A 25,131-nucleotide genomic window follows, 5' to 3' on the forward strand; every position below is an offset into this window, starting at 1 on the left:
AAGTTACACTCATTGTCTAAAAGCATCCCTTTAATATTCCGGCAATCGGAAATAAATCCTTAACATGCAATTTCCCCATATTTCAGAATTTAATTTAATTTAGTTCTTTTTTTAACAATAACCGCTAATAAATGTACAATGATGTAAAACATAACAAATCAGACAATCCTTACGTTTGAGGAGATACAATTAGGAAAGACTTTGTCTCGAAAAAAGACGTACACTTTTAACCAGTGAAAAAAAAGTTAATTAGTTGTCTATTTGTACTAATTATTCTGGCTAAAGTCAACCCTGCTCTTAAACTGTGTATTCGTTTACAATAACTTTTTGTAAGATATCATGAGAGAATTTAATAAATCAGAGAACTCCTTTACAGGAGTACAGAAGCTGTTTTGTTCCTGCTGAATACATATATGGACTAAAAGATAGTTTATTAGGAGAGGCCTGCTGTATTTATATGTTTGTATTTCAAAGTATATTATGGTTTGAATGAGGGTGATGTTAACGTGGAGTAGGTGAGCAGCATACAGAGAAAGAAGACTCCTTGCACCCCCACTGTATGACGGCACAGTTTGACTCTGACTAATGGAGAATCTCTTTATGCATATGAGTCACATTAATAACCGCACAGAGTGGACACTGTGGACATTAATAACAGTATACAGTTGCAGAGAGCATATAGCACCGTACATATACCGGCCACATCAATAACATCTCATAACCTCCAACTGTACATGAATCATCTTGCCATGTGTACACAGGAAGTCATGCATGTAAATGCTGTGTTCATGTATACACTCTAAAATACATTATTAACCCTAACAATACTAAATGTATTCAGAAACCATTGAGGAAAAGCAAACAGCTTGTGTACCTTGCATTGTTTTTGTTATTTTGTTGTTTCTTCTACTGCTCCTCCACATGCTGGGTGATGCACGGTGGGGATTGCTAATGAAGCCAATAATGTAGCAGTGTGTGTCTAATGAGAGAAGAGCAGCTCCGGTTCCACACTATTCACACTTAATTTCAGTGTGTCTGTGTGTGAACATGATTACATTTATGAACCTGAACTGATACATCCACAATGAGATATTTCCTCCCTCGGTGCTGTCCAATTTAACATATTTGTGTACTCATAATACCCTGGAAAATCATTAACTCGTAGACTGCTCTGACATGTGAATGACCAGCATCTCTTCATCATGTTACCCGTTCACGCTAGAGATATCATATTCGAACTACACACACAGTTTGCTGGTTTTTAAAGTATAATAGCAGAGCATCCTGTGTTACACAGCGACAGAGAGCAGATGAGACTGCTCAGACGATGCCTGTGATGTCCTCCTGCTGTGAGAGACAATAACCAGATGTGAAGAGGAGAGTTTGACACATGCAAGTCTGCTCATTGTGGCCAATTACCAGGTTGAAGCATCCTTCTGGCAGGCACAGAGCCAGAGAGAGAGTCCCAGCCTGCGTTTCTCATCAAGAGCATCCAGTCATTTGAATCAGAACTCACAGCTCCGTTGTTTTACTCTGCACAATGTTTCCATTTTGAGACATTAAGGGTTTGATTGACTGTAGTGACTCAGCCCTTTCTGCCATTCTTGAATGAAAGCAGACCTAGATCTGACGTAAAAAAACAACAGAGAAACCTTGGCCCTTCATAAAAACATACAACTGGTAAGCCCATATGTATGCGCACAGCTACACTGCAAGTTAATCACTTGTTGAGGGCCAGTTTATCCTCCATTAACCATGCAGACATTTTTCAAGTCCACACATAAACAGACAGTTCACCCTTACCCACCTTCTGAGCAAGTAAATGAATTGAAAAAAGGTTGTAAAAGTCTGATTAATGTGGGATTGGAGAACAGGACAGTGAGATAGTGGGAGAGAGAGCGAGAGAGAGAGAGCCTGTTCTCTCAAACGTAGCACTTTGCAAATATGGCACTTTGTTTCCGTGATGTGGAAGCTTATTATCTTAATATGCATTATTTTATTCCCCCTATAAAACACTGGCAGAGGAAAGCACGGTGCTGTTCTTCCTGCTCTTCCTTGTAATAGCTTCTCACAGCTCCTCATTCTATTACAAAAGATACAACAGTTAGTTAAGACCCCACGAAACATTTCATTTCCTGTCCTGCTAATTAAATGTGTCTCCAATGAGCCCGCTGAGCCCACTTGTCTGGTTGTCCCCCATTTGTGGTGCCACCAGAGTTTAATATATGGCATTAAACAGGGATTGAGAATGAAAATGAAGCCCACCTCCCAGTGGGAATGTAATGAATGATTATAAGGCATAATCTTGGTCATGCAGAAATCCTTTAGTTTAGTTTCTGTCGTTTTATTTAAGTTACAGTCTGTTAAATATGGTAATGTATTTGGCTATTTTTGGCACACTTAAGATTTTGAATAGTCTGAGTGGGGTTATAAAATGCATATCTTGCAGATGCATAAAGTGAGCTGTAATGAGTTTTTCTTTTAATCAACACTCGATCGTCCATTTCCTTTCTTTATCAAAACATTGTGATCATATTTTATACAGTATTAAGATCTTATCGTGGTGTGTAAGCTGCCATATTTGTCCTAAATAAAGTCTATTTCTGCACGTTAATAATTGTACAGACCTCACAAGGAGCTTCTGCTTCTTCACCTGTAAGCAAAACATTTCCACTACAAAGGTGGGTAACAAAGCAAACAACAAGTTGTGCACATCCTCTGTAAAGTGCACGACTTCAGGGAACCCCAGAGGCAAACAAAAGGTTAGCATGCTGAAAATAAAAGGGAGTCTATTGCAATGTGGCACATAAGTCATACTGTAATGAGGATGTTTTCTAATAGATGTAACAATTAGTAAAGTCACTGTGCCAGTAAATCACGGGGAACTCTGGGAGCACTGGTTATCCTTTACGCAGGATGCATCAGTGTTCTCCTGGGGTGAACTCTGAAAGGTCAGGCAGTATCTCATTAACACATACTGTGGCTGGGCTCCACATGCAGGGACCGGGCTATTAACACAAAGCTGGTTTGTACATGTTCAAGGATTTTATGTTTCATTCACAAATCACTGCAAAGCTCACAAACTGTTACAAATATTTCATTTCATTTCAAACCTTTATTTAACCAGGTGAATCCCATTGAGATCATCGATCTCTTTTTCAAGGGAGACCTGCTGCAAGTAGGTTCCACATTACATTCGTTTGTAAAAGTATCTATAACATAATGGTTTAGGCACATCGGTTTCTACAGAAAGTATCACAGCCCTCAATTTTGAGTAAAAGAAGGCTATTTCTTCCACCTGGAGCATAACTTCTATCCACATTTAGTTTTTTTTGGAAAAAGGATGAGAGCTATTCTGGTTATTTTCCTGGCCTTTATTTTTAATATATTAAAATATGTCATTATGATATAACACTGATTTTCAAATGCTCTTAACTTTCCTCTGTACTGATGCTGTATAAGTGGTCCTCCTCATGCTCTATAAGCTTGTTTATGATATATGCCTGAGTGCAACCCCTGTATAATGTAGGAAAAAAATCCCCCCGATAAAATAAAGACAGTAGTAAACTTCATGGTAGTGGGCTGCCTATGGGAAACTCCAGAGGGAGACTGGATGGGGTGCATACAGGACTATTAGCCCTGAGTAACACAGCTGATGCATTGGCTCTGGACTCTGCTTGTTAACCCTTGAGACTCCCGGCCCGATAAATCCTGTTTTAAGAGATCTGGCAAACCCAGAGCTCACACAGCAGCTAGTGTCCCCTCCTGCTTTATATATGGACCTGTGTGGAGTGGACACATGCACAACTTTAACTTCTCTCTGTGTCTCTTGTTCACTTGTGTGCCAAGCAACTTTATATATACAATACAAATCATTGTAATTTTGAGGATTCTTCTGCTAACAAGATTTTTTTTAAAAAAACATTTTGCATACGCCACCAGACTTTTTCTTCACTTTCCAGTTTTTTTCATCTCCCTATGATCTTCTGTCACATCATACGTGTTAAGACACATTTTATATGAAAATGATCACTGTTAATCTGATGTAATTTCCCTGCTGTGCCAGTCTGCATTTACACTACAACGGCACTTCATCTGTTTCATATTTATTCAAAAGCATCAGAGGAGCCTCTGTTATGTGTTCTAATGAATAAAACACGATGTTTATCCTTCCTGTTTAACGTTAAGTCCCCATGAACAGTCACAGGGACCAAGAGAATATTTACTTGCGTCGGGACACCGGGGAGTTGGATTATCTGCTGGCGGCTTTGTAGTTTTCTGAAGCTTCCCCGTGTGACATGTTCCAGGGAGAGTTCTCTTATTTACTCTCTGGTCCTCTGTGTATAGCCCTCCTTATTGTTTGTTCTTATGTGCCACCACTCCTGAGGAATGTGCTCCAGGAAAGAGAGACTCATAGAGAAAGAGAGGAGAACACTGATGCTGTGATCATTACATGGAATTGAGACTGTAGACTATAGAAGGATTCAGATGGAGGGCTTTTTACTGAGTATTCCATTAGAAGGGGATTTTATCTGACAAGGACTTGCCTTTTGTGAATTACCATAAGACACGTGTAAAAATTGCATTTTCTCCTTTAAAATGCCTTTCAATTTGTTGACAAAAAAGACATTTATAGACTTCATTTGTATTTTCTATGTAGTTCTGTCCTTTGTTTTGAATCCAAAAATGTAGGCTTTGTCCTTAGGAGTCATGGAAGTGTTTCCTGTCAAATAACCTTCATATATCTTCACATCCAGCAGTAAGACAAACAGAGCTGTCTTGCCTTACAAAAGAAAAGTAATTCGCACAAAAGACAACGTTCAAAACAGCAAATCATTTACACACAGCAATTTAATCGGACTGGCCCTTTTTAAAGCCACATGCAGTTCTATTTTATACCGAAAGGTGGCGACATTGGGTTTCAAAACAATGTCAAAGAATCGGACCCTGCCATGCTCTTTCTAAACACTTTCACCTCCCCACACAGCGATCCGCTTTGTCTGTAGTCTGTTTAGCCTTTTTTGCAATTTTATGTTAAACATAGACCGTTAATCTAACGTTCAGTAAGAAACACTGAAAGGCATTTTGATGGATTTCAATTTAAGACGTTCGGTTGGAGTGACTAAAACGAGTTTTGAAATCAATTTGACTCCCTAATTATAAACTGCCTATAATGCAATACACCTGTACAAAGGCTCGTTTTATCAACACTTAATGAGATCTGGATAAGGAAATACAAAATAATAAAACAAAAAACTGTTCTAAAAAATAAAATATATTTGATAAATATAAGATGATAATATAATTATATTTAATGTGATTGCTTTTGTTTGTTACCTTTAATGTATGTTGAAATTATAACGATTTATGTATTTGAAAAGCATACACATATTTACCATTTGACATCCTCTGTCAATAATCGGAATCTGTTCTGTTTTACTTGTTTCCTTCTTCTCCATGCAAAGTGAATAATAATGAATAGCCAATTAAATTCCATGTGTCAATCTGCTGATGGTCTTGGACAGTTCAGAAAACTTTGCTTTCTATACTATTATGCTAATTACGTCCCCAGATGGCCTCCTCATTGGCTGGGTCTCAGTCAATTTCATATTTCAGTTCTGACGTCAGCTCGCCTATAAAAATAAGCAATGCTTTTTAACTCGTCGGCTGACTGATGCCTTAGAAAATAAATCTATCAATCCTAGGGTGGAGTTTTTTTTTCTTTCCACAAAGCAACTATTTGCCCGGGACACGTGCGTGAACCTCCTCAATTTGGCGCACTAATCCTAAAAGGAGCCATGAAGTGTTAAATGGTAGAAACAGAGACAGCGGCGCTCAGACACCCGCACGCTGGGAGAGAGGGAGGAAACAGCGCTGCTCCAATGCGTCTGTGCAACACAGACTGAAGAAAAAAAAACTTATCGACACACAAACTCAAAACCTGCGCTGCGCAATTAGTGCGTGAAAATCCACTTTTTCTCCGGTTTTGAAGAAAATAAATAAATAAATCAAGCTGGCTCAGTGCGTGTCTCAGCAGCCCACTTTGACAGGTGCTCCTCACCCCCTTTGGAGGACTGTCAACAGCAAGAGGATGGCATCAGAGCTGGCAATGAGCAACTCCGACCTGCCCACCAGTCCCCTGGCCATGGAATATGTTAATGACTTCGATCTGATGAAGTTTGAAGTGAAAAAGGAGCCGGTGGAGCCCGATCGCAGCATCAGCCAGTGCAGCCGCCTGGTCGCCGGGGGATCCCTGTCTTCCACCCCAATGAGCACGCCTTGCAGCTCGGTTCCCCCCTCGCCAAGCTTCTCGGCGCCCAGTCCGGGATCAGGGAGCGAACAGAAGGCACACTTGGAGGATTTCTACTGGATGAACGGGTACCAACAGCAGTTGAACCCCGAGGCTCTGGGTTTTAGCCCGGAGGACGCCGTAGAGGCGCTCATCAGCAGCAGTCACCAGCTCCAGACCTTCGATGGCTATGCCAGGGGGCAGCAGTTCGGCGGCGCAGCCGGGGCAGGGGGCTCCATGGCCGGGGAGGAGATGGGATCAGCAGCCGCCGTGGTATCGGCAGTTATCGCTGCAGCCGCAGCTCAGAATGGGAATCCCCACCACCACCACCACCATCACCACCACCACCATCCAGGGGGACATAATTCCTCCTCCGGGTCGCAATCCAGCGGCGGCATGGGGGGAAACCACCAGCACCTGCGCTTGGATGACCGGTTCTCGGACGAGCAGCTGGTGACCATGTCGGTGCGGGAATTGAACCGGCAGCTCCGGGGGGTCAGCAAGGAAGAGGTGATCCGTCTGAAACAGAAGAGGAGGACGCTAAAGAACAGAGGCTATGCCCAGTCCTGCCGGTACAAGCGGGTCCAGCAGCGGCACGTCTTGGAGGGCGAGAAGACGCAACTCATTCAGCAGGTGGACCACCTCAAGCAGGAGATCTCCCGGCTGGCCAGGGAGAGGGACGCCTACAAGGAGAAATACGAGAAGCTGATCAGCACCGGCTTCAGAGAAAACGGAGGGTCCGGCAGCGACAACAACCCCTCGTCCCCGGAGTTTTTCATGTGAGTCTCGGCGCTCAAAAGTTTTAATAACCGTCCCCGCACAAAAACACATAAAATAAAAACTTTAAATTGGTACGCACCTAAACAAATAGGGTGTTCCTGCTTGTGAAGTTAACGTTTGTTAAAGCTGCGTTAGTTAAGAAAAAAATAGTTTTACACTTTTCTGTGTTTCAAAGTAATTTTTTTCAGTTTGAGGATTTTAGTTTTTATTTATGTTTTATTTCTTTAAGAGGATATAAAAAAAGACCTGTTTAAATGTGTTTCCACAAATATTTGAAAGGAGTTCTGTACAATTCGCGACGTTTTTCTTTGGACACACTGCATGAAAGACACTTTCCTCAGCATAGGTCCGCCTAGTCCACCCTGTTCCCTTTACCCAAAATAGCTTGTATGAAAATCAACAATCTCCAAACACAACAGCATTATTTTATTTGGATTTATAATGGATTTTTTGTTTAAAGTAGCCTACATGTATTTGTTTATATGAATGATCTCATTTTCATATCATCCATCCTATTTGTCTTGTGAAAAAAGCATCCAAACTCGGTAGAAGTTTGGAGAATTGATGTGAGACTGTAACAGTTTGTGAAGCCATGCATGCTGGTCATGTACGGATTGTGCTTTGACTTTCTTTCCTTTTTACTTGTTTTGTGAATTTTTGTTTGATGATTGTATGAAACCATTGCTGCATTGTTAAGCCTCATCACAAGTTGCCATTTATTTGTTTCAAAGTGTAAACAGGTGCATTCATCCGTCGTTTTGGTTTTATAAAAGTTCCCCCGAATATGGAGCCATCACCTTTTCATAGGCTGATTTTGGAGCCCTCTGAAGAAGAAAAAAGACACTGTGGAAAAAAGCTACTTTTTTCTTAATATTGATTTATATTCAAAAACAACACTGCCAAGGTGAGCATCATTGAGATCTCTAGCATAAACAATTAGGCTATATCATTTCTTGACAAATGCAAAGAATACATAGATTATTGCGATCAACAAGTGGGACTGAAAATAAAAAGGGACAAGATGCTTTGAACAGAACCGAAGCAGATTATGATGCATGTCCGGAAATAAATGAGAAATAGGCCACTTTGTTACGCAAAATTGTTGCAACAAATTATCTGTTATTCCTGCAATTCGTTGTTAGTGTGCTTTCCTTTCATTCAAGGAGCTTAATTACGTTTACAAAGAACCCTATGGGTGTTGTTCGGTAAATAAACTGTGAACTGTTTGGAAATTGTTATACAAAGTTATATATTCTCGCGATGCTGTAGAAGAATTCAGCAAAGTATTAAGCCATACATCTTTTGTAATGTTTAGACAGTTTAGACAGTAAAGTTAACTGGCAGACATCGTGTTCAATTTAAAAAAAGAAATTTTATAAATATACCATTCATCAATAAATCTTCATGAATGAGAACAAATATATTCTCTTGAAAATGTTTGTTATTATTGTTCTCTTTAGTTTTGCATGTTGTTTGTCACTGTGTCTCTGAGGCGACCCCACACACTGGTAGTCCTGTAATCTCCTCTCGATCTTAACTGAAATATAAACGGTCAATTGCAAATATCATTGAGAAAATGTAAACATCTGTTCACATCTGTTTATTTTTTAAGCGCGATGCAGATGTTGCGAACAGGATTTGTAATTATAACAGCTCAAAGATCAACTCCAGCTACATACGTTAATACGTCGACTCAATATGTGTTCATTATTTATTTCCCCTTGAAAAACACATGGCGAAATATTTCAAAGTATTTTCTTTTTATCTTTTGGCTTCTCAAGAAATATAAAGGACGATCTTCACTTGTTGCGTATAGTTAAAGGCTGGAAAATGTATCTCAAAAAACGTGAAGCTAATCAGACAAAAACGCTCGGATATTCATGATATAATTTGACTTTTGCCTCAGGGCCTATTAATCGTGCTGCAGCTGTCCTGGAAAAAGCGTTAAGATATAATGATTGATTTTAGAGTAAACTTGCACTTTTTACTCGGTAGCTGTCCACTTGTTGAATATTGTCCGTGGTGTGTTTCATTTAGAAAATCGATCGTAGACAAACCTCTGACAAAATGATTAAATATGCGATTATATACAATTATATCTAATTTTGAAAATATGAATGTTGACATCCTCCAAATAGGCTAAGTCCGAATAGAAATACACTTTCTGCAGTCTAACACTTTATAATCACCAGGAATAATAATTCCATAACAATAAACGCTTCTTACTTTAGTTTGTATCCTGACAAAATGTTTCGCTATAGTTATGACATGCGAGGGTTTTCAGGAAACACACCATTTTGCTTCAATGTAAAGATCGTTAATTTGGCTCCGACCTAGTCACGCTGATCAAAGGAGGAGGAGAAAAGCCACAGCAGGCACCCGGAGTTTGTTTCCTGTAGGAGGGACAGGCGGCTCAGCAGCTCCCGGCCTGCGGAGGACTGCTGATCCTGAATCAGCCCGCTGAACTCAGGGCATCCTGAGCAGCAGCATGGCCGAGACAAATGCTAGGTTGGGCTGCATACAAGATTACTGCCACCGCTGTGTCTGTGTGTTTGCTTACGTTTTGGGTTTCGGTTTTGAATGTAAGGAGACGTTTTTTTTTTCCTTCAAATTGTATCATGGAAACTTGAGCACATTCCAAGCAAGTCTGAACCGAGCTTAAGACTTTACAGACTGTGTATTTGCTCTGCCTCACCTGTACAACTGTGTGTCACACACTGGCATTGGCTCCAATGAAAGCCCAGAGTGAGGGACAAGGCAGAGCATGATCCTCTCCTGCCTGGAGGAATGATTCTCTCTGTGATTAAAAGTGAGTGAGAGGTAGAGATAGAGCAAGCGGGACAGAGAGAGTATTACAGAGAGCGAGGGAGAGAGGGAGATGCTGGCTGCCTTCCTGCTCCTTTCAGATGATAAACGATCAGAGATGCATCCTAGCTGAGAGGAGAGGGCCTTTTAGTGAGCATGTGTCCCCTAATTTATGGCCTTCCTATCTGATTAGGTCAATATAGTGTGCTATTTAATTACATTTGTGTTATAACCTGGAACTAGAGATGCTATACTTCTTTCACGGCACCCCTTTCTTCTGTGAGGCAGATAGGGCTAGCTTTCTGTGGAGGCTCAGGATTTTGCTCTGGACAGTCTTAAATGTAACGTGACAGACAGGCGCTGTGATTTGTGTGGAGGTTCATAGGTTTCCAGTGCTCCACTTCTCAATATGTAAGAATGAAAGGTAGGAAAGTGCTGATCATTGTAGGCGTGGAAATTGTGTGGGACGTTTTCATCTTGTTTGTGTGTTTTGACTTGAAGACACACCAAGTGGCAGGAAGATTCAGTAGCATTTCCTGTGTTAAAGGAGGACAGAAGGCACAGGAAATAATATTTCAGCACATCCTACTCATTTCTCAGCGCTCAACCAAATTCACTGCTTCTTTCTCCGCCTTTTGCTTCCTCTCTTTCATTTGCACATCATGTAAAAGCGTGTACGTATAGAATACACAGACACACCACATTATTAATCTTATCAGTATTCTGTAATTCTATTCTCCGGCCCTCTATTGACTTCTGCACTGTGATCATTTGCAGTCTGTCCAATGATTAGGTTATTAAAGATAATGTAGTTGTCTGCTGTCACAATATTGGACTCTCTCTTTCAGGTCAACTATGGGAAATCACTTTGAAATTTATCAGTATTGACATTTGAATCATCATCATGTACTTCGCTTTAATGCCTCAGAATTAATAGGACAAAGGATGTGAGCACTTTTTAGTGTCTATTTGTGTGAGTGCTCAATAACCAGCCAACATTGTCTTTTATTTGACCTTGTGGAGGAAGGGTGTATATGTGCTGCAACTGAGTGCATTAAATCTATAGGCATGAGTAAGTCGCTTTATCAGGACACTGCTGAGGCATGTAGCATTTTATGTTTATCAAAATGATTGTAAAGAAAATAAATGATGTCTCCTTTAGCAGAGAAAAAGTCAGAATGCCATAGAAGAACAGCTTGAATACTTAATACTTACTTGATTTATTACGGTCAACTAATAAGTGTTAATAATCATCCGAGCAGTAAATAAAGAGTTCTTAAAACACTACCTGAAAAAGTATTTATTACCGTAAGGTGTCAGTAATAATATTCTATCCAATCCATGTTATCATTTAAAGAAAGGTTGTCACAACATAAAAAACAATTTGTTTTTCGATTACTCATTTAATTATTTTGTAACAACAGGAGACATGTCTCATTTTGTAACACAACAGTTTTTGTGTACCTTCATTTTCTTTTCTTCCCCATGAAAAGCCAACCCCTAAAGGGTTAAAACATATTCACATTCCAAAGAGGAAACAATTTCAATCTCTTACACTCAATACGCATCTGCATCACTCCATGCGATAAACATTTACATTTAAATTGATTTAAATCAGCTACGTTTATGTTCCTCTATGGTCCGTCCATCACGTATACCTGTGATGCCGAGCTTCCCTCCCTCTCTTTCTGTCTTGCAGTGTCCTGAGTTATGTGTCATTTATTTGAAACCCTAATAAGTTAACCTCCCCTCCTGTCTCGCCTGTGCATGTGGTGGGAATGCAGCAGCTGTAAAGAAGCTTTGTGCTGCTGCTGCCTCTGTGTGTATCTTATTGGCTTTACACGGTGATTTTTTCCAGCACATAGAGGCATGGGCAGAGAGGAGGTAATGTGATTGTCTGAATCCAATCCTAAAGTCTTGTGTTGAATTGAGATTACTGTAAATGCTCAGCTGTAAAAGAACGCGCGTATGGGCAGATGCAATGTGTCTCGTGTATGTTGCAGTGGAATTCAGATACTGGATTTGCATTTGCTTGTATAAAAAGCTCACACCAGAATGCATCACTAAAGGGCAATAGATGAAAGCTAATTATGATTTAATTATATGTGATCACAATATTCTGACTCACAGATAAAGATAGCCGAGGCTGTGTTGATGTTTTCAACAGTGAGTTGAGTTGCAGGGCACTGAGTCAGTGGAGTGGTGTGTTTTGGACCGCAGCAAACGTGGTGAAACCAACTGCATTGTGTGTGTGTGTGTGTGTGTGTGTGTGTGTGTGTGTGTGTGTGTGTGTGTGTGTGTGTGTGTGTGTGTGTGTGTGTGTGTGTGTGTGTGTGTGTGTGTGTGTGTGTGTGTGTGTGTGTGTGTGTGTGTGTGTGTGTGTGTGTGCGTGTGTGCATGTTTGTCTATGTGTGCGTGTTTAAGCCTGCGTGTGCATGAGTTTGTGTTATGGAGGGCGGAGCTGGAGCCAAGCCCGACCCCTGTGTGTTTTACCTGCATCTCAATGAAGCGAGAGGTGATTTACCCTTCTACTGCAGTCAGCCTCTCTCTCTCTCTCTCTCTCTCTCTCTCTCTCTCTCTCTCTCTCTCTCTCTCTCTCTTTCTTCTTCTCTCCGTCTCTTTCTTTCTTTCTCTCTCTCCCTCTCTCTCTCTCTCCGTCTCTCAGCCAGTCAAACAGACATTGATCTCTTTGCCAGGCAAGGTGACCCACAGCGTTGTTCAGCTCTTCCAAAGTCTCTGCTCCCTCTTTCATTTGTACCTGGGAAAGGCCTTGACCCCACACACTGCTGCCATGTAGCAGCCCTCTGCACGTGGCCGCCACTTTCCCTGTTTCAAACCCAGTGTGTATGTGTGTGCGTGCTTGTTTGAGTTAGCAAGAGTGTACACAGTGTGCGTGTGTGTGTGTTTGTGTGTATGTGAAATGTTCCTCTGTGTCTGGCTCTTTGTGTTTATCAGGCCCTTTGTTGGTCTTCACCTATAGGTGTGTGTAATTATGTGCACATTGATTTCTATGGGGTTGACACTGTACATTTTCTACAGTATAGGTACATCTGAGAGCCTGCTCCGTCCAGGTTGATGTTTAAGAGCATTGTTGTGTCTGCTGTGGGTCTGCTACTGGGAGTTGTAGCTGAATGGGTCAGAGTCCATTTGGCTCCAGTGTGAATCGGATTACAGGGAAATGAATGGCTCTCATTGTAGCTCAAAGATGGATTGGGGGGCATTAATATACTTTGTCGTTGCGTTGCCTCATTTAGTTTTACTGAAGTTCAGGATAATTTTTCAGGATAATTTGTCATTGGGTTTTTATCCACAGTTGTTCCTGATATATTTTCATGTATAGCTCACGTGTATGTTATATTCTCACACAAACGTGTGATGAAATGAATGCAAATGTATGTGCACATATGGTCCTCATAATCAGACTGACCTGCCTGCTTAGTTTAAGTAATTTATGAACAAATACATTGAATCTAAATGAAAATATTTTTAGCAATGCACTTACATTTCAAAGTGTTTTAATAAAGCAATGAATTTTTTTTAAATGGTAATGGTTTTTGTCAACCATGACAACATTATCACAGAACTATATTAATTAATCTGACTCAGAATTGTAAACAAGTTTTGTTTTTTATTTGTGTATGGCACTGCTCTATATATGTACATATTTGTACATTAATGGCAATTCAGAATTATATATTTATATAACATTTTCTCTGTCCCGGTAATTTGTGACTTCATTTTTGCTCTCTCCATCGTGTCACTATTCTTTTTAAATTCGTAGTCGGTTTTAAAAACCAAACAACCATAGCCTTATGTTCAGAGTGTGCTTTGTGTGCAGCAGAGTGTCCTGTGTTGCTGGATCACAGCGAAGGTTTTATAATATATTTCTGTTTTGTGTCTTCGCAGGACGTCCAGAAAGTTCCTCCATCTGTGATAGAGAGCTGTGTCCGTCCCACCACCCTGGATTTTGAGGTAATTGGTCATGCTCAGTTTTTAATCTTTGTACTCCTTTACTGTAAAACTCAAATTAATGATATACTTACATTCTTTTATAAAATATGTATTATGATATATAAGAACCCTAACCGCATCAAAACGTTTTCAGAAGTCTGATCATCTAAATGTCTGATGCATGTGTATCAAAATGTAGCGCATAATGTTTACATTACGCTTTTAACAGTACTGTTTCTATAAACTGATCAGTTACAATAATACTATTAATTCAGGCCTTTTATTTACTTTATTCACAATTACAAAAGTTAAGGTTTTTTCACCAACGTAATTTTCGGTGATCTACTTTTGGTTACAGTCAATCTTTACACGGTAAAACAATTCAAACATGTATGTATCATCCAAAATGGAATACGATTTTGTATCTCTCCTCTTAGTGAAATTAAAACCAGTATATTGATTTCATTTAACAAGAAATGTCTTATTTGGAACCCCAGGGAGGGTTTCATTATAAAATATTCTTCTCACCTCATATTTAGATGATCAAACGCTCTCTCGTCCTTCTCTGTGTGCGTTGTTATGCAGTCCTCTGTTTTGGGGCTGTGACAGTGCTGTGTGATTGACAGGAGGGTGACATTCGCAGTGCTCATGGGATGAGGCCAAAACTTTTGTCTTGACCCCTTGACCTCCTTCACTCTCTCAGCTCTCTCTGCGGAGACAAACGCTGTGCAATATTTTTTTATTTCTGGCTGACACGTAGATGGACAGATGGTGGGATAGAGGAGGATGATGAAGTGAGTGAAGGAGGGTTAGTTTTTATAGAAGGATGGATCTAAGGAATTGAGGCGAAGTAAGGAAGGAGTTAGGGATTGAGGACAGGGCACCTGGATTTAAATGCAGACATGCACGCCAGGTTGAGAGAACAGGAGGCAAGGGGAAGGGAAGAAGGGAAGAAGGGAAGAAGGGAAGAAGGGAAGAAGGGAAGAAGGGAAGAAGGGAAGAAGGGAAGAAGGGAAGAAGGGAAGAAGGGATGGCAGGAGGGCTCCTGGCCGTGGATGCAGACAGACAGGCAGGGTAACCAGAGGCAGGCAGTGACCTTCTCTGCTGCTGGAGGATCGAAGGCTTTATTTAAAGGCCTGGTCAATGCAGGGTGCTGCTGAGGTATCAGCCTCGCAGCCAGGCAACTCATCACCACTGTAATACAACTCTCTAACCCTAACCCCCCACCCCCTCTCACACACACACACGCGCACACGCACACACACACACACACACACACACACACACACACACACACACACACACACACACACACACACACACACACACACACACACACAGGACACTCTCTGGACACCTCAGGTTTTACACTGTACAGTGGAGAGGCTGGACAGAGGAAAGTACAGCATCAGCATCGGCTAATTTTACTGTACAGCAGACAGTATACTCTACTTTCCTCATGTGCTCAGCATTGTGAGGCACATGCTTGTTTTGCCTTTCCTGTACGCTCCATCACTGTCCAATTTATTTATGCTGTTGACCAATTATATATAGAGAACATCATGCACAATTGTATACTCAACGTACTGATACAGTGAGGATGAAGGTGATGTAAGAGTTAATAACAACGGCAGGCTGCTAAGGTAGGACACCTGCGTCTACGTGTGTGAGCATGGAGCACGTGCTTGTGTGTGTGTGTGTGTGTGTGTGTGTGTGTGTGTGTGTGTGTGTGTGTGTGTGTGTATGTGTGTGTGTGTGTGTGTGTGTGTGTGTGTGTGTGTGTGTGTGTGTGTGTGTGTGTGTGTGTGTGTGTGTGTGTGTGTGTGTGTGTGTGTGTGTGTGTGTGTGTGTGTGTGTGTGTGTGTGTGTGTGTGTGTGTGTGTGTGGCGGCAGCGTTAGGACACCTGCATGCTTCAGCACTTTCTGGCTGTCAGGAGCTCTGAGGTCACAGGCAGGGAGTGGAGAGGGCACATTAGAGGCAGCTTCAGAGCCCCCACCCACCACGCCTCCAAGATCCTTCCCCCTGCACCTCATCCCACCCCAACCCCCACTTTTTCCTCTCGCTCCCGTTATCCCCCGTCATCCCTCCTCCTGATCGTCTTCCCCCCGTGGTGACGGGGTGAGTCGGCCACTCAGGGGGAGGGGCGCAGGGACGCAAGGTGCCTCTGTGGCTGACAGCAGGCAGGTCAGGTTTTTGTAGACAAGACAGAGGAGGAAGGACACATGCGAGGTGTGTGTGTGTAAGAGGAAGGAAGAAAGAGAACATAATTTCAAGTGCTTGTATGGAAACGTGGGCTGATTATGAAAACACATAACATATGTTTGCTGTTAAATGTAGTAAATATCGAAGCCTCAAATATGGTGGGCTCCAGCCATTAGACCACATGGTAACGGCAATCAAACTGAATTATTTTTACATTTCTCACAAAAAAACTTGTGGAAAAAATCAGTCTACCAATGTAGGTAACAGAACGTTATCATAATATCTGTTATTGAAGCAAAATTCCTCAATATGATTTCAGATGATAAACAATGAATATCAATGTATCGCCCAACCTTACATTTGCACATTGAATTGTAACGTATTACGCGCAGCTGTGTTGGGTTCTCTTGCATTCTGCATGGACATGAATTGGCTCCTTCCACAGTTTGACACACTTCACTATCCATTTGCTGCCTGGGATATATATAACTGCTTGCAGCTCAGTGTGACTCGTTACGCTGATACATTCTTGATAGTGACACAGACGTTTTCCCTCGATTCAGAAAATCCAAATGACAGGGAGGATATGAACAGGATGTACGCTCATTATAAGGCCTGCATGGTCTAAAAGTAGAATTGGGTAAAAATGACAAAATGGAAAAAGATTTCCCTCACTGCTGTTGTAAAGACAAACACACTGAACACAGAACAACTGTGTTTAGATTTGGCTTGTTTTTAAAAATGTGGTATGTGTTTTTATTTCTTCTAAACCACAGAGTTGATGATACTTGAGGTGAAAGAGACACCCTCGAGCCCAACCTCTAAACATCAACGCGCTCCTCTTTTCAACTTATGTTAATATGCAATTTTCTCTACGAGATTTCAGTTGTTTAAGCCTGGATTGTGTTGTTTTATTCAAACATAATTAGTTGTAAAGCTGTAACTACACTGTGTGAGAGCCTCAGAGCCACTGCTGTCCTCGGGTTGTGACTCTGTGTTCACAGCATGATTGAGAGAGGAACTTGGTATCAGCCTGAGGTTAGTGTGATATAATGTATTCCCCTGAATCACCGCAGCCAGCAGCCCAGGGCCTTCCTCCCGCCCGCAGCCCCCTTCCCCTTACACACTCACAAACACACACTCCTTCCTTGCATCCCCTCTTCTCTCTTCCCTGTGGTGACTGCCCAATGCTAGCTGCTTAGCGTTGCACCCTGTGTCTAATTGAATCCCAACACTCCGGCGTTAGCTCCTGATGCTACAGAGATGTTAACACGGCACAATACTAACAGTCCCCGGGAAGTGTTTCAACACCCGGCTCCTAAAGAGAAAATTAGTGCTAAGCTCACTCTGGCAGCACATGATTTATTCAAAGCTCCAAACTATGTCTTCTGTATCCCCCGAAGGATCGTCTTTTATAGCCATGAGCGAATCAGCACTTCATACACACACATGCAGCACATGCAGAATATGTATTGTGCTGCTTGTGTGTTGGTCTACTACAGATTGTGTGTTTCCTCTCACTTCTCATGTTCCTACTGGAGTGTCTATTGTCCCTTATATAAATGTGTCTGCTGGTCTCTCTGCATCCATATTGCTGGCGTCGCCGTCCATCCCCTCTCCCTGACACCCTCACTTGTATTCCCTGGCTCTGAAACACCAGCTCTGGGCTTTAATGGCACATATTTCCTGGGCCCGGCTGAAACAGGATGCATCTTCTCCTTGTTAGCTTGATAAATAACCAGGCTGTTGGGAAAGTGCTGAATTTGAGCTTTCAGCCTCTATTTTCTGCTGGATGACATTAATTTTAAGTGCTGAGAAGGAGCTAACTAATACAGACAAATAAATATGGAGGAGGAAGGGAAGGTGCAGAGGTACTGGAGTCACTCTGCTGTCCCTCCCCCCGTTACCTGTTTATATACACGCATTCATATGCAATATGCAAACCAGCAAAAAATACAATTCACACAAAGAGAATACTTCTGTTGTTGATCAACCTGTACAATCCTCCTCCCATTATTAGTATAACTCTTGCAGAGGACAAGTGTTTACCATGCTGCAGGTAGACAGACAGTCTGTCAGGTAGACGGGACGATCGGCTCCTTGCTTCTCTATCTTCTGTCTGCCTCCCTCCCTCCTCTCTGTCTGTTCCTCCCCCTATGTCTCCTGGATTCTGTGCTTCATCAGAAAAAAGATTAGTGTGGCAGCAAAATGGTGACGGGTCACAGTGCACAACAGTATGGATCAATTTAATTTATTTGGGTTTATAGAGACAACAAAACAGAGATCAGGTTTAAGTCTGAGGAGCTCATTAGTGGGTTGCAATTTAAACATTGGGAGTTTCTTTATTGGGGGAAAGTTAATTATTGTTGTGGTAGAGACAGAACAATAATAAAAGTATGTTAAAGCTGTATAATATAAAGGATAGTTTTTAAATTACATTATCTTTTGCATTTGTTTGTTTGTGCTGCGACAGCCCATGATTCATTTCCATCATGGTTTTCATAACCATTTAGAATAGATTGTCTCTTTTCATTGTCAAAAAGACTCTTAGCTTCAACAGCTGCTCTTTTTTATACCTTTTTATAATAAATGTTTTGCAAAATAGAAAATAATAAAATAGATTCAATACAGGATTTAAGTTAAGTCTTCCAAATATACTTAAAGTCCTACATTTATTTTATTGTTTTTTTATTTAGTTCTATTGAAGTTCCATTCTTTTCCTGTTGTACATTTTCGGACTCACAAAACCCTGAATGACTTTACATTGGGAAAAAGCATGCGTCACATGACAGCAGCAAAAGCTCAGCGATAAATGTGTTTTACCGGCAGTTTATAAAAAAGGAGCAAAAGGATGGCACAGCACATCTGATCATGCAAATCTACTTTCATCAGTCGCAACATGCACACTTATACCTACAGTAAATGTACCACAATCAGTTGCACAACACTACACACACGCCAATTTGTTATGCTTTTCTTTGGTCACCTTACAGCAAACATGTAGTTGCTTCTTTGTGTTTACATTCAGTATTTTCCCTTTGCACACATCAGTGTATCACACACACACACACACACACACACACACACACACACACACACACACACACACACACACACACACACACACACACACACACACACACACACACACACACACACACACACACACACACACACTCTCTCTCTCACATGTGCACTCTCTCACACATGCACACACACACACACACACACACACACACACACACACACACACACACACACACACACACACCCCACACACACACACACACACTCTCTCACACACATGCACACACTCTCACACACACACTCTCTCTCACACACTCACACACACACACACACACACACACACACACACATACCATGTATACATCACTTCAGGGGACATTACAATGACTTACATGCATTTCATGGAGACTTATCCTAACCTTAACCATAACCAACACATGCCTAACCCTAACCCTTAACCTTAACCCTAATCCTAAACCTAACCAAGTCTTCACCCTAAAATTATTGATTCCCCTCATGGGGACCTCCAATTTGTCCCCATAAGGGAAGCCAGTCCCCACACGTGACTATGTAAACAGATTTAGGTCCCCACAAGTATAGTAATGCTAGACCACACATACCCACACACACACACACACACACACACACACACACACACACACACACACACACACAACACACACACACACACACACACACACACACACACACACACACACAGACCCATATATAACATGTATAACACAACACAATGAAGTGACTCCGGCTTAGACATTATTTTAACAATGTATAGCGCAGTGAATAAAAAGGTCAGTGGGTGAGAACTGGCTCCATGTAACAATAAGATGCATGAAGTGAACACTGCAGGCCTTTCAGTCAGCATCCTGCTGCTGTACAATGTGAGGAGGAAACACATGTGAGCTACAGTGATAGATATACTGTAGGCTGTGTGTGTTTGTGTGTGTGTGTGTGTGTGTGTGTGTGTGTGTGTGTGTGTGTGTGTGTGTGTGTGTGTGTGTGTATATCTGTGTTTATTGGGCTCCAGAGTGAAACACCTTATAACAATAGATTTACTTGGTCTATCAATATTGATTGTACATTTTTCCCTTTTGCCCTTTACCCCTCTTTGATAAATGTATTTTATTACGACAACATTTTGCTTTTAAAGCACATCGTGAGCTGAGATTTGGTTTTTAAAGCGATGCTTTTATTAGAACTATTCTATTTTAGTCAGCTTCAGAATACACTCGCTCTGCAGATGCTATGCAAGCAATGCGTGTTTCTGTTTGCAACGCAGGGTTTAATTTTCAGGGTGTATTTATCACATGCTGTCATGTTGCGGTCACATGACCACATGAACCACTGCCAGCAATTAAGGCTGATAAATCACTCATTTACAGGAAGAGAAGGAGGGACGGAGCTAGGCAAAGAGGAAACGAGAGCGTGATAACTGTGAGGGAGAGGAATAATGAATAGCCTGTACCCTTTCACAGATATTTTATTCTTTCATTTTTTAAAACCGTGGTGTTGAATGTTATTGTGTTTGGGCAGTGTAGTGAACTGTTTCCAGTGAGGCTCATTGACTCCCACAGGCAGAGTCAAAGAGACAGATGGTAGTCGTTTGTGTGCTTTACTGTGATTGTGACCTGACTGCGCTGCTTTATTTACTGTTGGAGGTGTGCGTGTGTTCACGTGTGCAGCCGAGTGCACAACTCCACAAGCAAATGCATTTGTGTCATGACAAAGAAAGAGATGCACCTTCCCTCTCTCGCTCGGGTTGCTGCTGATGGATTTTCTCTCAGTCTAAACAGGAGAGCAAGCACATGGATGGCTCTGTAAGAAGCGTTTCCAGATACCAAACAATGCTGGGATTTAATTAACAGCATCCTTTATTTTTGTCAGAATGTAGATGGAAATATTGTTACGATGCAGAGTTTGAATTCAACCAGACCTGTTCTCTGTCTTGTCTTTTTCACTTGCTGGAATAGAAATTGAGACATAGCATAAATCTAGAGCTTTGCTGATCAGACACAAGTCTTAAGGTTCTGGGATGTGATCGGGGTCTAACCGGAGCAGCGTCTGTATAAGTTACATTAGAATGTGTGTTTCAGCAGCAAGGGTCAGTGCTCTGCTGTGTCTCAGGCTGCCCACTCACTTGGAAAGGCTGATTAAAGATTCATGAAAGAAAAAGAAAAAGAAAAGAGGGGGAAGAAACGGTTTTAATGGTCTGGAAAAAGGGGATGAGAGAAGAAGTAGGAAGACAAGCTGTGGTTTCTGTTAGGACTGTCTGAACTCTCATTCACTAAAGACAGCGGTCGCTAAAGATGTCTTAACAATGAGACCATTGAGAGAAGAGAGTCAGTCAGGTTTCCTGCTCCGGAGGAATATTATAACAAAAGATCAGGCATCAGCAGTTACTCTGTACGAGTTTGCTGTTTAAGAAGTTACTACATTTGAAATGAATAGCACAGTGTGTGTATATTAATGCTTTATTCAACAGAGGCAGGACCCTAGTCTTACCAATAGTATTATTATGAAGGCTTGGGACTGGAGCAGCAATTCAAGGGATGGAAATACATTTTGTAAACATTAACTACTCCAGAATACAAAGTCAACATAGACAGAGTGTTTTTCGTGGGAGTAAAACTTTTTTTTCCAGCAGACAGCCAGTGTGGTTCTGCCTATAGTTGCTTTCTAGTAACATTAGCAATGTAAGCTGTATGTTTTTTATTATGATTTATTTTTTGTGAAAAACATTAAGATTTTGTTTTTAAATTCTAGCCTTGCATCACGCAGTATCTTTGTACATGTTTGTGTTTTTTATTTGATCAATTTGTGGTCAGTGTGTCACATTCCATTTTATAATAAAAGATGATTTCTATTAAAGAAATGTAAAAGATGGGAGAAGTAGGGTATGTTCGAAAAACATGTTCTGATTTTACTCAGAAGTTACCACACTCCTCCAAATCTCTGATGTATAAAGTTTTTTCCACTGCACTAATGTGACGCACAGTAGAAAGGGTGCTGCACTGTCCTCGTCTCACTCTTTCTCTCTTTCTCTCTTTCTCTCCGGTTCAAGGTTGATACACATATGGTGATAGAAAGGGGGAGAGGGGGAGGATATATGAGGGAAGGAGGAGCATGCACACTTTTGGCATGTGTGAACTCCATGTCATGTCTATGCAAATTGAGCGAGGAAAGGGGCCACATGGACTCCACATACTCTCTCTCCCTTTAAAACAGACATGTACAACTTTTTGAAAGTGGTGGTGAACTCATTGAAGACAAATATATATTTGTATAGGCTACAGAATCAGTCACTACATGTTTTAAGAGTATTATAGTTAAAAAATGCAAACTGCAATTGTTTTGCTCAAAACAGTTAGTTGTACAGTCATCCATGTGTTATGTTGCACTGGGATAATTGTGTGAATACTTCATTTGGCTACAGGCTTTGTCAGATACATTTGACAACATATCGGAAGACGTTTTGAACAGAATTCGTCAACATTTCCAAAAAGAAGCATATTTAAACATCCAATTCCTGACATTGAGTTTTGTTTTGGTGGTGCTGATAAGTGCGCCACACTGTTCCAGAGCCTACCGTATGTTTTATGTGGCTTTATATCGAGTGAATTTAAGGGCCTGTAAACATTTGAATATTATTAGCGTCAGACCACCTGGGGTGAACATCTGCAGACTCACTGCAGGACCAACATACATCACTGTTTCTCCTCTCACTATTTACTGTCGCTCCCACACACACACACACACACACACACACACACACACACACACACACACACACACACACACACACACACACACACACACACACACACACACACACACACACGGAAGGCTCAGATGCATCCATCTTTTGCATGTCTCTTGTCTTATTGAATTATGCGCAGTTGTGTGTCGCTGCATGGGGAGGCGGGCTGGTTATTAAAGATGCATCAAGGTAACAGGTCAAGTACAGGATCTGCTCTCCTGGTCAGCCAGGGGTCAAAGGTCAGCAGGTTAGAGTTGGTGGCTAGGGGTTTATCACATTCAGCTCACTGACAATTCAACGCCAAAGTATAGCATTTATTTTATTTGAGCTTTGAATGATCCCTCTGCATTATTGTGCTGACTGTGTGAAACCTTTTTATTTGTCTTTTTTTCATGTTTTATTCCCAAAGTAACAACTCTCCTTTGAATAATTAGATGTTCTTTTCATCTTCTATTAGGACTGTTTTCCCTCACAATGTTTTCATCTTCAAAGTGAAAGCTAAAATAGAGCGATCATTGCAATTTAATTACTACAAATCCCTTTGTGAATTTGCTCTTGTGTTTGTTTACATGCGTGGATTTGCAAGCTTCTGCATTTTTTGTGTGTGATTCAGTGAATGTCTTTACTGTCTGGTGTCGTTCTGTACGTCCCTTCTTATTTATAGTGTGTGTTTGTGTGTGTGTGTGTGTGTGTGTGTGTGTGTGTGTGTGTGTGTGTGTGTGTGTGTGTGTGTGTGTGTGTGTGTGTGTGTGTTTGTGTGTTGATAAAGTTGCAGTGGGGTTTATTTAAATAGATAAGATGGTGTTTTATTCCCAATCAGAGGAATCTCTTGTCGCATCCCAGTCTCTTCATAATAACCCCCGGCATTGCTCCACATCCCCCTGACACTTACACACACACACACACACACAAACACACACTCTCTCTCAAACACACACACGCACACACTCACACACGCACACACGGTTTTGCAGATATTGCAATTTTTCTCACTCTCAGGGGTAAAAGGCTTTGATAAATGAAAATAAATACTTTTTTTCTTCATACAAGGAATAAAAAGGGAGAGTAGAAAATGGCATAAGAGACACAATGTCTGTGACAGTTTGATGCCTCAATACAAGCAAATATAGAGTGTGTGTGTCTCTGTGTGTGTGCCATTGTGTGTGCTGCTGAAACACAGGTACATCCTCAGTCATTGTGGAGAATAAGAGTGAGGAAGACAGTGATTCAGAGATGTGGCTGAGGAGAGGGGAGATATAGCAAGTGGCCTGTAGGCTGACATGTTAACTGAGTTACAGTGAAAGAAAAAAAGCACACAGCAAATGATTTAGAGGAAACAAGTTCTCCTCCCTTATCTGTCTGATTCTGTGACTGCAAGGTCACGTAGACGCCTCCCTCTCTCTCTCCCTCTCCACCTTTGTTTCCCTCTGCTCCTCCGGACCTCATTTCATTCAACACTCCCAAACCTGCGACAGCTCCATAACTATAACTCTCTCCACCCTGTCCTCTCCTCCTCTCTTCTCTTCATCCACAGCTAAATGACTCTGTCAGAAATAAAGAGCACTTATCTTATCTACTGCCTCCACTCCGCTTTCTCGATCCCCGTCGACGTCAAACACACAAATACACACACGAAAAAAGGAAACGCTTGGACAAATCCCAAGAGATAGACACATTACACTAACAGACGTGTATCTTTTATTCTAACTATTATTACAGTTGTAATGACTTTCCCCACCCGTAACCAAAACCTTTTTTATTTTCTCTGCCTGTGTCTTCATTATTTCCCTCTTTTGGAAGTTAACCACATCTTGCTAGCTGTACTCACATAAAGTCTTCAGACAGCCCACACTGAGGCAGACAGACAGACAGACAGACAGACAGACAGACAGACAGACAGACAGACAGACAGACAGACAGACAGACAGACAGACAGACAGACAGACAGACAGACAGACAGACAGACAGACAGACAGACAGACAGACAGACAGACAGACAGACAGACAGACAGACAGACAGACAGACAGACAGACAGACAGGTAGACAGACAGGTAGACAGACAGGTAGACGGAGGCTTGACAGGTAGACAGAGGCTTGACAGAGGACAGGTGTCCACCCATTCTGTTCTGCCATCCTCTTCCTCCTCTTCCTCTCCTGTCATCCCCTTTTTTCTCCTCCCTGTGGTGTGGAGGAGAGAGAAAGGGATCTACAGCTATCTGCAGCCTGCGGAGGGCTTACTGTGTGTTTTGTCTATGAGTGTGTGTGTGTGTGTGTGTGTGTGTTTCTGTGTGTGTGTTTCT

The 25,131-nt window shown here is 41.5% G+C and overlaps 1 protein-coding gene across 1 annotated transcript in view; it reads left to right on the top strand.

Moving 5' to 3' along the window:
* Positions 1–5,750: 5,750 nt before the first annotated feature.
* The window catches only part of LOC117545697 (transcription factor Maf), a 55,265-nt gene continuing 35,884 nt past the window's right edge, over positions 5,751–25,131 (top strand). The window contains exons 1-2 of the mRNA XM_034215598.1: positions 5,751–7,068; positions 13,781–13,846. Coding sequence (XP_034071489.1) covers positions 6,092–7,068; positions 13,781–13,808 — 1,005 coding nt within the window. The 5' untranslated portion in view covers positions 5,751–6,091 and the 3' untranslated portion in view covers positions 13,809–13,846. The remainder of the gene's footprint in view (positions 7,069–13,780; positions 13,847–25,131) is intronic.

The sequence above is a fragment of the Gymnodraco acuticeps genome, unplaced genomic scaffold (assembly GCF_902827175.1).
Source record: "Gymnodraco acuticeps unplaced genomic scaffold, fGymAcu1.1, whole genome shotgun sequence".
Taxonomy (NCBI): domain Eukaryota; kingdom Metazoa; phylum Chordata; class Actinopteri; order Perciformes; family Bathydraconidae; genus Gymnodraco; species Gymnodraco acuticeps.